The 14,414-nt window shown below is 36.9% G+C and overlaps 1 protein-coding gene across 1 annotated transcript; it reads right to left on the reverse strand.

The window, feature by feature from the left end:
• Nucleotides 1-293: 293 nt before the first annotated feature.
• Nucleotides 294-10,467, reverse strand: LOC103461001 (myosin-2 heavy chain-like). Its single transcript, XM_008403317.2, has 38 exons — nucleotides 10,356-10,467; nucleotides 10,196-10,269; nucleotides 9,413-9,457; nucleotides 9,306-9,330; nucleotides 9,162-9,230; nucleotides 8,988-9,077; nucleotides 8,836-8,904; nucleotides 8,658-8,753; nucleotides 7,931-8,017; nucleotides 7,733-7,828; nucleotides 7,545-7,610; nucleotides 7,331-7,420; nucleotides 7,152-7,238; nucleotides 6,976-7,065; nucleotides 5,881-5,970; nucleotides 5,713-5,781; nucleotides 5,579-5,641; nucleotides 5,435-5,497; nucleotides 5,290-5,358; nucleotides 5,093-5,176; nucleotides 4,916-5,002; nucleotides 3,899-3,979; nucleotides 3,746-3,814; nucleotides 3,524-3,613; nucleotides 2,857-2,946; nucleotides 2,683-2,772; nucleotides 2,519-2,581; nucleotides 2,377-2,439; nucleotides 2,228-2,296; nucleotides 2,047-2,133; nucleotides 1,683-1,769; nucleotides 1,512-1,595; nucleotides 1,359-1,427; nucleotides 1,189-1,278; nucleotides 949-1,038; nucleotides 758-847; nucleotides 597-686; nucleotides 294-508 (listed from the first exon to the last, which is right to left on the reverse strand). Exons 1-38 carry the CDS (start codon nucleotides 10,429-10,431, stop codon nucleotides 309-311), a joined length of 3,087 nt encoding a protein of 1,028 aa, XP_008401539.2. The 5' UTR covers nucleotides 10,432-10,467; the 3' UTR covers nucleotides 294-308.
• Between the last annotated feature and the right edge of the window lie 3,947 nt (nucleotides 10,468-14,414).

The following is a 14,414-nucleotide window of genomic DNA, read 5'->3' on the forward strand; positions in this document are numbered from 1 at the left end:
CATGTTTCCACTGAGCAATTTTATTTTTGAAACGTCAAATTGTGCATTTATATGGTCAATGGATTATTAACCTAAAGGCTGGTTAGAAAACAAACTAGGCAAAGTCCAGACCAATATCCACTGAAAACTGTATGCATTCAATCTGAAGTTGAGCTTTTTAGCAAAGAAGAACTAGTAAGACATGTGATTCTATAGATGTGCAAAGCTGGCAGGGACATACCCAAAACAGATTTGTGGTAAAAGACAATGCTATAAAGTTTTCCTCCTTTATAACTATACACTACTTTGTGTTGATCTATTACATAAAATCATAATAAAATACATAGAGGTTTGTGACAAAATGTGAAAACAAATTTACTAGTAATACTTTTGTAAGGCACCCTACAGTAAGTATTTGCTATATTACTGCATAAAAATAATAACAAACCGTCAACTTTCTTCTTAGCAGTTATAGAAGTTCCTTCCTTTGCTTTTTTCAGCTCAGCCCTCAGATTGGCGATATCCATTACTGACAGAGACAGAAAACACATAGTTATTCCAGTGGCAAATTAAAAACAAGCAAAACTGTTAAACTAGTACATGAAAGGAGTTTGTACCTAGTTGAAAATTCCTTGCGTCTGCCTCCTGGAGCTGAGCTTCAGTGTTTTGCAGTTTCTTCTGAGCAAAATTGAGTCTCTCTTGAAGTTCTGAAGATTTAGAAACACATGCATATGAGCCAAAAGTACAATTTAACCTTAAGTAAATGTTATCGCTTTACCTGCGAGGTTTTCAGCATACGTCTGATTGAGGTCTCTTATTTCCTCCTGCAGTGGTACGATTTTCTCATTCAGTTCCATAATCTGAGCAGCTAAAATAAATAAATAAAAAAGGCAGTGACTTGATGGTTTCTTTTTATTCATTATCTAGTAATTATGTTGATTCTTATTTCCAAAAGGACTAAATACTCACACAGATTCGCAATTCTCAAGGTTGACGTCTCCAGCAAATTTGTTTTCTTTTTTATCTCAGTTCTGACCGATTCCAATTGATTTTCCAGATCTAGGAAATAAGAAAGAAAAAGAAAGCGTGAGGTGTGTCCATGGGATGTTTTTTATTATTATTATTATTATTATTATTATTATTATTATTATTATTATTATTATTATTATTATTATTATTATTATTATTATTATTATTACTTTGCCTCACCTTTAATTTTCTCAGCTTGCGCTCCCAGTTGGCTCTCCATCTCCTTCTTCAGCGTGGCTATTTCGTCTTTTTGAGTCAAAATTTTAAATGCTGACAGAGAAAGATGTGATAATATCAGATCAGCTACTGAGCATGCTCAGCAGTGCACCACTCATTTCATTGATACCTACTGAGCTTTGTGTTTTCATTGTCTTTGTCCTGAATTCCTTCTATCAGGTGACTGAGATGATCTTGGAGTCCTGCGGTTACAATTAGTTTTTTAAATTCATATTCAATTCTAAACTTATCCAGTGCTAGCATAATGCTACGTGTTTGCTACTCACCTTGGATCTTGGTGTAATCTGATTCGTTTGAGGCCACGGCTACCAATCGATCGATCTCCACTTGTACGGCAATAATCTGTAAAACTGAAAGAGTCTCACATTTTTAATCCACTCATGTAAATATCTTCCAAAAGAATTATTTATTTATTTAGTTGCTGGCTTATATCTTACGTCTTTGGGACTGGGTGCTTCGTTGTTTCAGTTCTTGTGTTACTTTGTCCAGTTCTGCACTTTTCTGGTCAATAATTCTTTGAAGCTCTTAAAAGAAAAAAAAAAAACAGAAATATTTGTCAGCTAGCTAGCTTGATATTGAACTGTACACAGTACAAGAATATATAGTACTTGTAAGAAAGACAAAGATTTGTATTTTTTTGTGATAGGTGAAAGCTTTTTATTTTGTTACTTTATAAACGTTTTTAAATCTATTTTTAGCAACAAGAACAGGATATGGGTCCCTTTCCCTTAAGAAACACTTGAAGTAATTGAGCTAAAATAGCTAAAACAACATTTGTGTGGACAGTTCACACAAACCCACCTTCAACTTTAGTTTGGGAAACAGAGTTCCCCAGCTGCTTCTTCTTTAGTTCTTCCAGCTGCACAGTCAGTGTAGAAACTTGAAGAGCTTAAACAAACACAAGCTTTTCGTTAGCGTCGACATCCTTCGATCTTCCAAATCATAGAAAAGATATTCTACGATGCGCAGCTTTACGGCTTACCAAGAGACGTAACTGTATCAGATTTGTTCTTGAGATCCACAATCTTGGCTTCCAAACTTTTCTGCAGGTCTACCAAAAGTAAAATCAAAAATTATAAGTTTTGAATTCAAAACATTTCCTCCAGCAAGGGATGAAGAAGTAATAGTCACCTTGAATTTGCTGCTCATTTGTAGAACACTCTGCTTGAGTCTGGTTCAAGCTGATCTGCAGAGCTGGTAGAAATAAAAATGTTTTTTAAATAATTTATGAATTAAATATATTCCCAGCAGCCTACATGTTTACTAAACTTACTTGTGATTAAGTTCTTCTGTTCCTGGTTCTCCTCTTCTTTAATCTTCAGTTGTTCCTTCAGCTCTACGAAGCGTCAGGTAAACACAAAATGAACAACGACGTCACACTTGCTCTTCCCAATCGTAAAAAAAAAAGACACAAATAAACACCAGGAGCCCACTCACTGTATACCGTGACAACGGCTTTTTTTTCTTCACTTTCCTTTTCCTTTTCGAACTCTCTCAGCCGGCTTTGCAGTACAGAGATTTTTACCACTGAATAAAGCAGAAACAAAATGATGAGGCACACGTAAATGTTAATATCTGATAAAGATTGCACCGTTTTCTCGCTTCACCTACACAGTTTGCCGTTTTCCTGGTTCTTCTCCTTCATCTCCAAGTAAACGTTTTGCAACTGCGCCTGCTTGCTTTCAAGCTCTCTGTTGAGTTCTGATTGTGGGAAGGATTAAAAAAAATATTAGTCATTTGCAGGAAATCACAATGGTCAAAATAGAAGGAAAAAAAAGAAGATTGTTTTTCTTTTTAGTGGTCTTAATCCTCTTCCGCAATTATGTGATACACCAAGACAAAATATTACATTACTGTGAGATTTAAGGAAAATTCTATGTGATTTTTGAAGTTTTTTACAAGTAAAAATCTGAAAAGTGTGCCAAAGACTACATTCAGTCTCTTTCACTCAATGTTTTTTTTAGAACCTCCTTTTTGTACATTTATTGTTTTTACTTATACTTCTTTGAAAAAAAAAAAAGTTCAAGCTCAATCATGTTTGAGTATGATTCTTAATTCTTTCCACTGATGTCTAGGGTTGTTTTTCTTCTGGTGGTTAAACTTCCACCATATTCTGAAGTTATTTACAACCTTTAACAGGTTTTCATCCTCTTCTTTTTGTAACATTTCTGGCCGGTGCTGCGGCGACATTTAAAAAGAGTGAAGGTGTCTGGATACTTTTTCGAGGCGAAAATCAACCTGACTTCAGATTTTACTCCAGTTTGCCGGAGGCACTTACGGGTAATCCTGTGGGATTGTAAAACCTCAGTCACCGACAGCTGTTTCTGAAGATACTCCACCTGGCTCTGCAGGGTCAGGACTGTCATCACTGAAACGCAAAACGCAAAGTCAAGAACCTAGAAAACAACTCCATGTGTTTTATTAAATGTCATAATGAACCGCAGGAGGACAGAGATGTGCTGATTAGAGGAATGAAAGTGTTAGAAACTGTTTCACTCACTGTGTTTTAGGGTTTCCTGGTCTCTGCTGTCTATCTCACTCAGCAGACCTTCCAGTCTCCGTTGCAGCTCTGAAAAAAAACCCAGTAAATGAAGGAATTTGTGATACAATTCCCATAAATGTTTAACTCTGAACCAGTGACAATTTAAAGTACCTGATATCTCACTGGTCGTCTCATTGGTATCCTTGCTCTGAAGGGTCCAGATGTTATTCTGCAGCTCAATAATATTTAAAACTGAAACACAAATGTAAATGGGAAACAACAGAGCTGAAATCTTGGTGGGACCTTTTAACAGCAGACTAAAACAAATGAGTGAGATCAGTGAGAGTTTCCTGACTGGTCTGAACATGTTAACTTGAGAAACATCCTAACTACATCTGCTCACAGATCTCCAAATAAATTATTTTTTAGGCTTTTTAGCGCTGAGGATGCTACGTGCGTCGCGCCCTGACACTGCTCAGCTGCAGCAAAAAAAAAGGATCTCATTGGCAGAAAAACAATTCACAATCTGTAGAAAGTGTTGATCATTTAATTATTTAATCACGATTAATTGTGATTAATTAGATTAATTGTGATTAATCAATTGTTGAAATAATTGTTAACTAATTTAGTAAGTGATTAATGGTTAACTGGACAGAGTTAAAAAAGGTCATTTGCTGAAAAAAAAAAAAAAAATATGCAGAGCGGTAATTAAGCCAAAATGTAAAAAAATATTTATACATTCTGCATTTACATTAAAAAAATACCCTTTGTCTGTAAATATGTTTTACTAAAAGCTCCTCAAGTGACAAATAATTAAATTCAGAAGGGAATTTTATTATTTGTTTCTGCTAATGTATTGATAATATTGCATGTAAAGAGCTTAATAAGTTACATGAAAACCTGCAGAATGTGTTGGTTTGATTAAACAATCACATAAAAATATGCGATTAATCCATGAATCAATAGAAAAATTGATAGGTTACTGAAATAATTGTTACTTGCAGAAACAAAGTGATTAATTTTCTGGGCTTCCAGCTGCAAGTGAACTTCCTTCCATAAATGGGACTGTTTTTACTCTGATAAAACATTAAACAGGGATCATTTAGGTGTCAGCAAAGCTGCCTGTCTGCAAACCACCTGGAGAGAAAATATAGGCTGAAACATTTTCCATATGACCCGGACACTCACTTATCTGTGAGTTGGGGATCAGTCTTTCTATGTCTGCAGTCTTGGCTTTTAGTTCTTTCTCTTTCTGCAGCAGCTCCTTCTGCAGCCCTGAGGAGAAAATGAAAAGCAAAAAGGACATTTAAACATCTCACTTTCAAAAAGGTTGAAACTACATTCGTAAAGATAAGTGGTACTCACTTAAAATCTCCTTTTCACTTGGCGATGTTGCGATTGCCTTCTTTAAAGCCTGGATTTGACTGTGCAGGTGTATTATACTCACAACTGACACAGACAAGCATAATGTACAAGACAAATATTATAGAAAGAAACCAAGTAAGTCCACATCTTTCTTTAATAAATAGGAATGTTTTGGAAAAAAAAACTGAAATAAATACCAAGGGCAGTTTCAGAGTCTTCGGTTCTGTTTAGCTGTGCTATCCTTTGTTCCAGTTCAGTCTTTACCGCTGAGAGAAACAGGTTAGGACTTTAGATCGGGAGAGTAACCGTGACGCGACTCGGAAGTTCAGAAAAGCCGCTCACCGATGTATCGCTCCTCAAGTCCCAAGCATTGCTCACGCGTCTGACGCAGCTGCTCCTTCAGGCCTGCACAGAAACACAAAAACAGTCTTGCTTATCAAAAATGCATCTCACAAAATGTCACTGACGCCACAGAGTAAGACTCACTCTTTATTTCACTCAGAGCTTTGGAGTAGTCTAGTTTGTAGGTTTGAAGGAGCGTCAGAATATCTGCAAAAACATTCGAATAAGATTAAATGTCGAAAGTGGTGCGGTTTAAGAGTAAGCGGAGGCGCGCTCACCAGTCTGTTCACCGGTTGTCGTCTCCTTGTGCTCCGTCAGCTCCTCCATGATGCTGATTACTTTCATGACTGGTCAAAATAAAAGTGCACACTCGTTGGCTTTGTTACGGTGAACACATAAAACATTCTCCAAAGGCAGAGATCCCTCCTCTTTCTACTCTTACTCACTCAGCTGTGCGATGGCCTGGTCTGTACTCTCCAACGATTTCTGCAAAATGACCTCTCTTCGCTTCATCACCTCCAGTTCCACTGTTATGGCTTCAATAAAAATTTTTTTTTAAAAAGCACAAATTTTCAAATTTCATCAACAATTTTAAATGTGTTTTGATGAGATTTTATGTCACTGACCGACTGACACAAAGTAGTACATGGAAGGAAAATGGTTTCAAAGTAAAAAAAAAAAATGGACACATAATCTTAACTTTTTGCAGCTGTAACTGCAAAATACCTCCGTATACTAAGATTTAAAAAAAAAAAAAAAACATTATATATATATATATATATATATATATATATAATTACTTTGTGTTAGTATATCTCATAAAATTCAAATAAAACTAAGGCTTCAGCTAACTTTAGGGATTGATTATTCTGACGATTAATCAATTAATCAGATGAAATTATTTTTCATTTAACCACTTAAGCCTTCTTTATTAATTAGAAATAGCTACATTTAAAGAAGCAAATGAACAAGAAATGAAATAAGACCAAAAACATTTTATGGAGTAAAATGCAACAACACTGCATTGCTTTAGTGAAAGGTTTATCATTTGCAGCAAAGGATGCATTTCCACCTAAAAAAACTACTTCTAACATCAAAATGTGAAAAGCTCAGTCCTTTTTGTTTGACTTTGCATGAATGCAGTCTAGGGCTGATCTGTTGACTACTAATTCATAATTAGATAGCAAAAGGTGCTTTTTAGTTGTTGTTTTTTTTTTTGACAGAATTTGAACCATGTGAAGCTTAAAATAGGTCATTTGAGTAGAACAAATTTACAGAGTTTTTAAAATTATTTTTAATGAAAAATGTCTATATATTTTTTGGACCGTTTTGACTTAATTGGTGCTCTCAACGCCTTATTCTGTCAGTAAATTGCCTTTTTTGGAGTCAGTATGGTCCAGTTAACGATTAATCGCTTACTAAATTAGTTGGCAATTATGTCAATTATCGATTCATCACAGTTAATCAGATTAATCGTTTCAGCCATAAATAAAACCCATAGTTGTTCGTGTCGATGTTTTGGTTTACATCCGCCCGTTCACCTGTGATGGTGGGCTCCAGGGTCTTTTCGTAAGTTGAAACTAACGTTGCCAATCGGTCCACCTCCAGCTGGAGCCTCAGGATCTCCCTGGCTGAAAAATCCAAATCAAAAGCACATCGGGGTCAATGCAAAAGTGACAACAAGAACCTAAGTGGAGATGTCGGAGTGCAGGCTTACTAAGATTCTTGTCATTTTCCCGTCCACTGAGCAGCACGATCGCTCTCTTCAGTTGCTCAATCTTTTGCCTCAATTCCCTCTGAGCATCTGAAAGTAAAACGAAAATGAATGAATAAATCAAGCTCAACGTGCACAACCTGAACAAGATATGTGTCGGTGATTTGCAAACACAAACTCACCAAGGATTTTAGATTTGGATCCCTCCGTCAGGATCTTAACCCTTTTCTCCATCGTTGTGATTTTATGGCGCACAGAAATCAGCTCCAGCACTGATCAGTCACGTCCATATGAACGATTAGAAATACCAGGTTATTTTTTTTAGTATGACTTTAAAATTGTGGATAAAAAAAAAAAAAGAAACACTGGCAAATGTAGTTGTAGAGGCTTACACACCAATAGAGATCGGGTCTTCTTTGCGTTGCAGCTCGGAGAGCTTCCTGTCCAGTAGCTCTTGTAGCGCTGAGGGAAATTAAGAGTCTGGATTATGAGATTGAGTTTATGGGTGAACTGTAAAATTACTTTAACAGATACTAAGTGTACTTCCTTGTTCTAATTTTTCAGTCAAAGAGAGCGTGATTTACCCAGAAGTCGTCCATCGACAGTAAGAGCGGTTTTGCTGCTCAGTTCGGTCTGCTGTAGGTCCCAGATCTGATTCTGCAAGGAGATTATCTCTAGGACTGGAAACAGGAATTACACTCATCATGTACTGAACACCGTTTTCACTCCTCAGCAAAGGAATAAATCTTTCCAAAAGAAAAAAAACAAACAAAAAACCTCACTTAATGCCAAAGTTTCATCGTTCCTGTTGATTTGTGGCTTCTTGGCGTTCAGCTCGGCGGTCTTTGCGCTCAGTTCAGCTTGCACAGCTGTTTGAAATGAATTCAGAAAAGAGACTTCTCTATTCAAGGCAGACATTCAGTAAAAATAAAAACATCAAAATTAAATTGAAGCGTTTTGATAACACGTGACCTGCAGTGCTTTATGAATGTATACTGAGGAATTCATCTTTATCACATTTTTTACAAGTTACAACTACAAATCTCAGCATAAGTAGGAACTAAATATTTAGTTTGCAAGCTAAATATTTAGCTTCATGACTAAATACTGAATTTGAAAGCTAAATATATATATTTTTAAGCAAAATATTTAGCTTATGGATGAAATATTTCACCGACATTTATAGCATGGCAAAAATATGACTTTGAAAAAATTAACACCCTTTTTTTTCTCTATGACTAGCTAACTAAACCAAAAATATTGCTGTAAAATTTATGACTCTAATTACCTCTTTTCTTTCGACTTCACAGTTCACTTCACTACTTTTAGCTAGGATACAAAATCCTAATTAAAAATATTGAAGTTTGCCGTTGTAATGTGACAAATTGTGTAAAAAGCTTGTGATATTTATGCCCTTTTTTATGAATGAAGTTAATAATACTGAAATATGTATAAAAAAAAACATTTTGAAAAACTGAAAACGTTGAATGGATGAATAAAACTTCTCACCTGTTATCTCGGTCGAATTTCCATTTGAGTTAACGAGGGATTCAAACTTCCTCCGTAGAGATCTAACATCCCTGGTCAGAGCCATGATCTTCAAAACTATAAGAAATATATTTTCAAGAAAAACTCCACTATGCCAAAGCATTACAAAGATGAAAATGACCTTAAAATGTGGTCTCACCTTGAATGTTCTCACTGTCAATCACCTCCAGCAGATGCTTCAGTTTGGTCTGCAGCTGGGTGTGGTACGCTGTCGGGAAACAGACAAAACATTTGAGCATTTTGCTTGTTGAAGCCTCCTCTGATTTTCAGGATTTTCAGGCACGATCTTACAGCCGGCGACGGACAACACAGCCAAACTGCAGGTGGAGAGTTTCAGCTTCAGCTCCCTGACCTCCCGCCTCAACTCGAAGGCTTCCCCGTCTGCGATGGAGCGCGCAGGTTACAGCAGAACAACGCAAGAGGAAGCTTTCCAACCCGCCGAAGGAGGATGTACCGTCTACTCACCCAGCTGGCTGTTACGCCGACTTGCTTCCCGAAGCTGCTTGTTCAGGGAATCCAAGCTTTCCTCAACCCCTTGCAAAAACAGAAGAGAGAACCCGTAAGCATGCGTCAGATCAGAACTGGAACATGGATAAAGAATACACTCACCAGTGCAAAGTCTGATTTTTATTGACTGAAAGAGAATGAAAGGCATTAGGTTAGAAGAACCCAAGTAACATTCAAATTAGCATGAAAAGGAGGTGATTATTACATACCGTTACATTTACTTCGTCGAAATCAGTTCCATCTGGCAAGGGTATCTGAGAGGAATACATTAAAAATGTTCAATCACTATTTATACCACACAACTTTTACTACAGCAACACAGTGGATATAAAAATTGTGCAAAACCCAAGTAAGATGAAAGGTTTCAGTGGATATGTGATTATTCATAGCACAGATCCGAAGTGGTGTGACTTGAAACCTTCACACAATCAGATTGGAGTCGACTTAAAGAGATCAGTTAGAGATGATTTGAACTTTGTGACATGGTGCATTATTCTGCTGTTACTGAAAATGTCACTGTGTTCAAATTTTGTGCACAAACTGTGAGACATGTTCAGTAATAGTACTCAGGGAGGCTATGGCAAAAGTGTGTCAAGAAAATATTTCCTTTGCCCTGATTTCTCAACTCCGCTGACTGAATGCTGCAGTCTAAATTGCGAAATTTTTTTCAGCTTGTAGTTGTCCAATTTTAAGTCAAACTGAAAGATGTCTGAATGCAGAAAATTAAATCCAAATGTGCTTCGACGTCAGATGAGTTTCAAGGTTGGGAACACTTGTGCAACCAGGTAAGTGTGGCTTTCTCATAAGGTTAATTTTTCCCATTAATTGCATTTTTGCTTGTTTTCAAATGAATATCAAGATGTCACATTAAAAATGGTAAAAGCTTTACAACGGATCAGCATGGTCTTATTTTTTTCCATCACATAATCTGTGCTGTCTACTCTCTTTACATGCACTATGAATGAACAATGTCAGAATCAGTGGGGACTCACAGTAATCTTGGAGAGGATGTCGTCCAGCTGTGGGTTTCCAGTGTTCTTGACAAACTCCCCCACGTTATACGGCACTGAAAACACACCAAGGATTCAAATTTCAATCAACGTTTCAATGCTATATTTACTGGAAACATCACGGGACAGCATTGCTTCTTACCGTGTCTGCTGTCAGACGCAGGGAAGACACAGATGAGAAGGAAGGGAACCCAAATTAAGTTAGAACCTCCAGCCATTGTTCTGCTCCTAAAACGGTAACGACTTGCAGCAGCAGCAATGCTCTTTTTATCCCACTGGATGACCAATACCATGAGAAGGGCCAGGCTTCCCAGAAAGGGAGGAGCAGATTGATTTCAACTGGTGTTAAAAGGTTAAAAGTGAAAAGGTTGACGTGGTTCCGCTAATCGAGGAGAGCGATACACTCTAGTAAAAAAGTTCACAAGAAATGAAAATCAAGAAATAAATCATGCCTTTTTGTTATTGGAAGTGTTGAGATGATTTCAAAATAGTTGACAGGGATTTTTTGGTATTATCATTTTGTTGTTACTTTAGTTCATATTTCAGTCTAATGTTAGTCAGTTTAAAGTGTTCTCTTCTTTAAACTGTATGTGTGAACTGACCTGGAGGTCACAGCTGCCTGTTATCTTCATGTGAAACAGTTTGACCGAGATTTGAACCGGGCTCAGATCATGGGCCAGATGTTAAATTGTTTTACGACCTTTGCTGTGTTTGGGTACGATGTTTTACGACCCCTGCTGTTTCCTCTGCTGTCTATCTTGCCTATCCTCCCTCTTTGAAGTCTGATAATAAAAAACAAGCTCTACCCAAAGATCTTCAAAACGCTCTGTGAACGGCTCAGAGGAGCAGTTGACAGAGTCTTCTCCTTTTGCAGAAGTTTAGTCATAAATTCATATACGTTGTCTGTGGTTCTTTTATGTAGGTTCTAGGAAAATACCTATCAATAGTAAAATCAAAAGATTTACAGCGCTTTGAAAGGTATTCCCTTTTACTTTTAATTTTTTTTTATCAAGTTCCAACCACAAACCTGGAGGCATCGTACGGCACCTTGCAAAAGTATTTATGCCACTGGATTCTTCACATTTTGGAAAAGCACAAGCTTTTATGTATTTTATTGGGATCTTATGCCATATATACGGTTTCCAAAGATTTTAAAAAACACATATATACCTGAAAAGTTCGGGATGCATCTATAAAATATACGGTGGCAGAAAGGTCGACAAAATGCAAATGCCACAACACAACAGCAAAACGGTTTTGTTAAAAAAAAAAAAAAACTTGCTAGCATAACTTCTGCTTTGACTTTTGTTGTTGTGTTGAGACTTTTGCATTTTGTTAACCTCTCTGGTTCACTGTAATATTAGGCCTAACTGAGTCAATCCTTTTTATTGAATATGATGGATTCTAAGACTGGGCCTTGGGGTACCCCGCATGTGATTTCTGTCCATTTCGATTAGAAGTTACTGATTGAAACAATTATCGGACCGCTGCACCTTCTTCCTCGTGTTTGCTGTGAATTGGGAATGATGCTGCAGGATAGTTCACGACTATATTCCAATCCGATCGAGTCCATTTTAGTTATAAAGCACATTTTAAAAAACAACATGTTTATCCAAAGTGCTCTCCAGTAGGGGCAGATGAACTGGCTCAATAATAACGATAAAATAAAAACATTATTTCTGGGTGTAGTTTTGCAAACAGAGAATGTTCAGGGAGTATGACTTACAAATGACTAGAACAGTATGTGCAATAGTTGCATTTGTAAATGTGCATACACCCATTAAAGAGTTGTGGTGTCAGCAAAAAAATGAAAATGGAAAAAAGAAACGCCAGCACAACAACCCGCTGTAGGGTGCGTGGGTTAAAGGTGGGACAGGAGTTGATCGGAAGGGTATGTGGCAATAACTAGAGCAAAAAGCATTAAAAAAAGAAAAAAAAAAGAACAAGAAACAATTTAAGCGCAAAACCTTTCCCGCAATGTTGGGCCAAAGTACCGGTAATAAGATACTGTGCTCTTCTGGTAAGTCCATTCAGATGTAAAGAAGTTTCATCACTGAGATTACTGCAGTCAGTACTGTTTACCTCAAGCAAACATTGCAGACGCATCAGACAAAAAATCATTATGGTCAAAGTGTGTAAAAGCAGGTGCACACAGAAAGCAGAAAACAATCGGACATTCGTTGGAATGATGTACAAAAAGACTTTATTCTGTTAATGCTGTAATATCCGAGAGCCACTTTTTATATTTATTTTTAGTCTACATGGAAAAAAACCAAAGAGGTGAAGGAATAAAATGAAGGACAAAAACAAATTTTATCAAATCATTATTATTTGACCAATGAAACTGATTAACAACAAGTTAACTAGACAGCCAGCAATGTTTCAACAGTCGATGTACTTTGACAAATCGCCTAGACAGATTGCCACTCCATCAGAGTTGTTCACAAATCAGCAACATGCATATTGCCGCACACACAAGAAGGTATTAGAAATGTTGTGTTCTAGAAACGTTCCAGAATTGCCCAATGACTGTCCGTCAGGAGAACAAACAAAGAGATGCCTGGCAAATAAAAATAAAAACGATGCACTGGACGAATTGGAGAGAGGAAGAAACATGTTCAAACTCAACAATATAAGCTGGGAAGTGCCTCTTTTTTTCCCCATGAATAATATGACAACATATTTAAAATGATTACATAAACTGGACTTTGCACAATACAAAAGTCACTTATAGTCATGAAATGATATTTGGTGTCATGATAGTTTGGTTGCCGGGGTGCAGCCTTCTTACTAAGACCTCTTGCTAAATGCAGGCAACCAGCAAAAATAAAGGCTTTGGTATTCATGAAACAGTGAAAGACATGAAAGAACCATATAGCTAGGAAAATACAACCTTAGATAAAGAAAAGAAAATCAACTCTATAAGCTTATTCTGTTACTTAAAGACAAATAAGTTTCGACCGCCTCGGTTTGCTGGCTAGAAATGAATGCTTAGACTGAACAAGTCAGCTGTCTTCAGTCTAAAACAACATGGAAACAACATATTTGCAGTGTTTCATCAAAAATAGCAACGGGGCTTCTTCAGCAATGTTCTCATTACAGATGTGGCAGATTAATGGGGTTAGGCTCTATTTTTTTGTGATTTTTAGTGAACATCAAACATATAGAGGGCTGATGACTTGGGCTTAGCTTAATTTATTCTTTGAAGAACACAGTTAGAGGATGACTCCTTTAAAAGCTACACATACCCCACAACTCTATAGCAAATATGGCCTGTATATGTTGTCTGGAAATGAAGTCAAGCCTTATTGAACTATGAACTACCACTGGACTGAAATGAATGTTAGCTGAGACAAAAGTAATATCAAAACAATTAGAGGTGTATAGAGTAGAGTTTTAATACCGTCAGGCAAAGCGATGTAACTATGTCTTTCATTTCTTAAGGCTTGTCTTTGTTGTCTCGGATTCTTATGTTTTAAAGTGAACTTTATCACTGGAGCCTCAACAGAAACACTGTTTATTTCTGCTAAGCTTCATACAGTTCACAAAAAATATTAAGTATTTTGTTTTTGTCTTTGTCTTGGTTGTTTGGCAAAGTCACTCCCTGAATGACCTTTTGCCCTTTTGGTCCCTCTGAGGACGAGAAGTTCACTTAAGGTCTTTACTTTTCACAACATCCCTATTTCTTCTTTGAGTCATAGCTGTGTCTCAATCTCCTTCTAATCTTCTTGTCTTTGCAGATGGTTGGGATTACTAAACCTATTAGTGCAAGTTCCTGAACTACCACAATAGCTATCCATGTACACTTTTGTTTTCCTTAATTTTAGATCCTTCTTCTTTGTGGACAGTTATTATAAATCAAAGGCAACTCTAAATAAATGGGTTTTTAGCCCGGATTTGAAGGAACTCAGTGTTTCAGCAGTTTTGCAGTTTTCTCAAAGCTTGTTCCACATTTTTTTCAAAAAAACCTACTCAGTTGTACATGTCTTTTAATTGGAGTATACTATTTTTTAATAACTGTGCAGTAAAGGTGTGCCGATCGATCGGCCACCGATCATAATAGGCCGATTTCCGTGAAAAAGTGTATGATTGGTGATCGCCGATCACGGTCTCTTGTTTCCGATCACACAAACTGATCACCTGCATCTCATTTCGCAGCCAGCCTGTGCAGCTGGTCTCCTCTTTCCTTCACACTGCGCAA

The sequence above is a fragment of the Poecilia reticulata genome, unplaced genomic scaffold (assembly GCF_000633615.1).
Source record: "Poecilia reticulata strain Guanapo unplaced genomic scaffold, Guppy_female_1.0+MT scaffold_440, whole genome shotgun sequence".
NCBI lineage: Eukaryota > Metazoa > Chordata > Actinopteri > Cyprinodontiformes > Poeciliidae > Poecilia > Poecilia reticulata.

What these genes read in the sequence shown, in the direction of transcription:
- LOC103461001 (XM_008403317.2), bottom strand. Translation starts at nt 10,431, where the DNA reads ATGGCTGGAGGTTCTAACTTAATTTGGGTTCCCTTCCTTCTCATCTGT. An exon ending in CCAGGCCATCGCACAGCTGA is followed by an intron (nt 5,782 to 5,880) that starts GTGAGTAAGAGT and finishes TATTTTGACCAG; the next exon opens with TCATGAAAGTAATCAGCATC. An exon ending in GATCCCCAACTCACAGATAA is followed by an intron (nt 3,980 to 4,915) that starts GTGAGTGTCCGG and finishes TTTGTGTTTCAG; the next exon opens with TTTTAAATATTATTGAGCTG.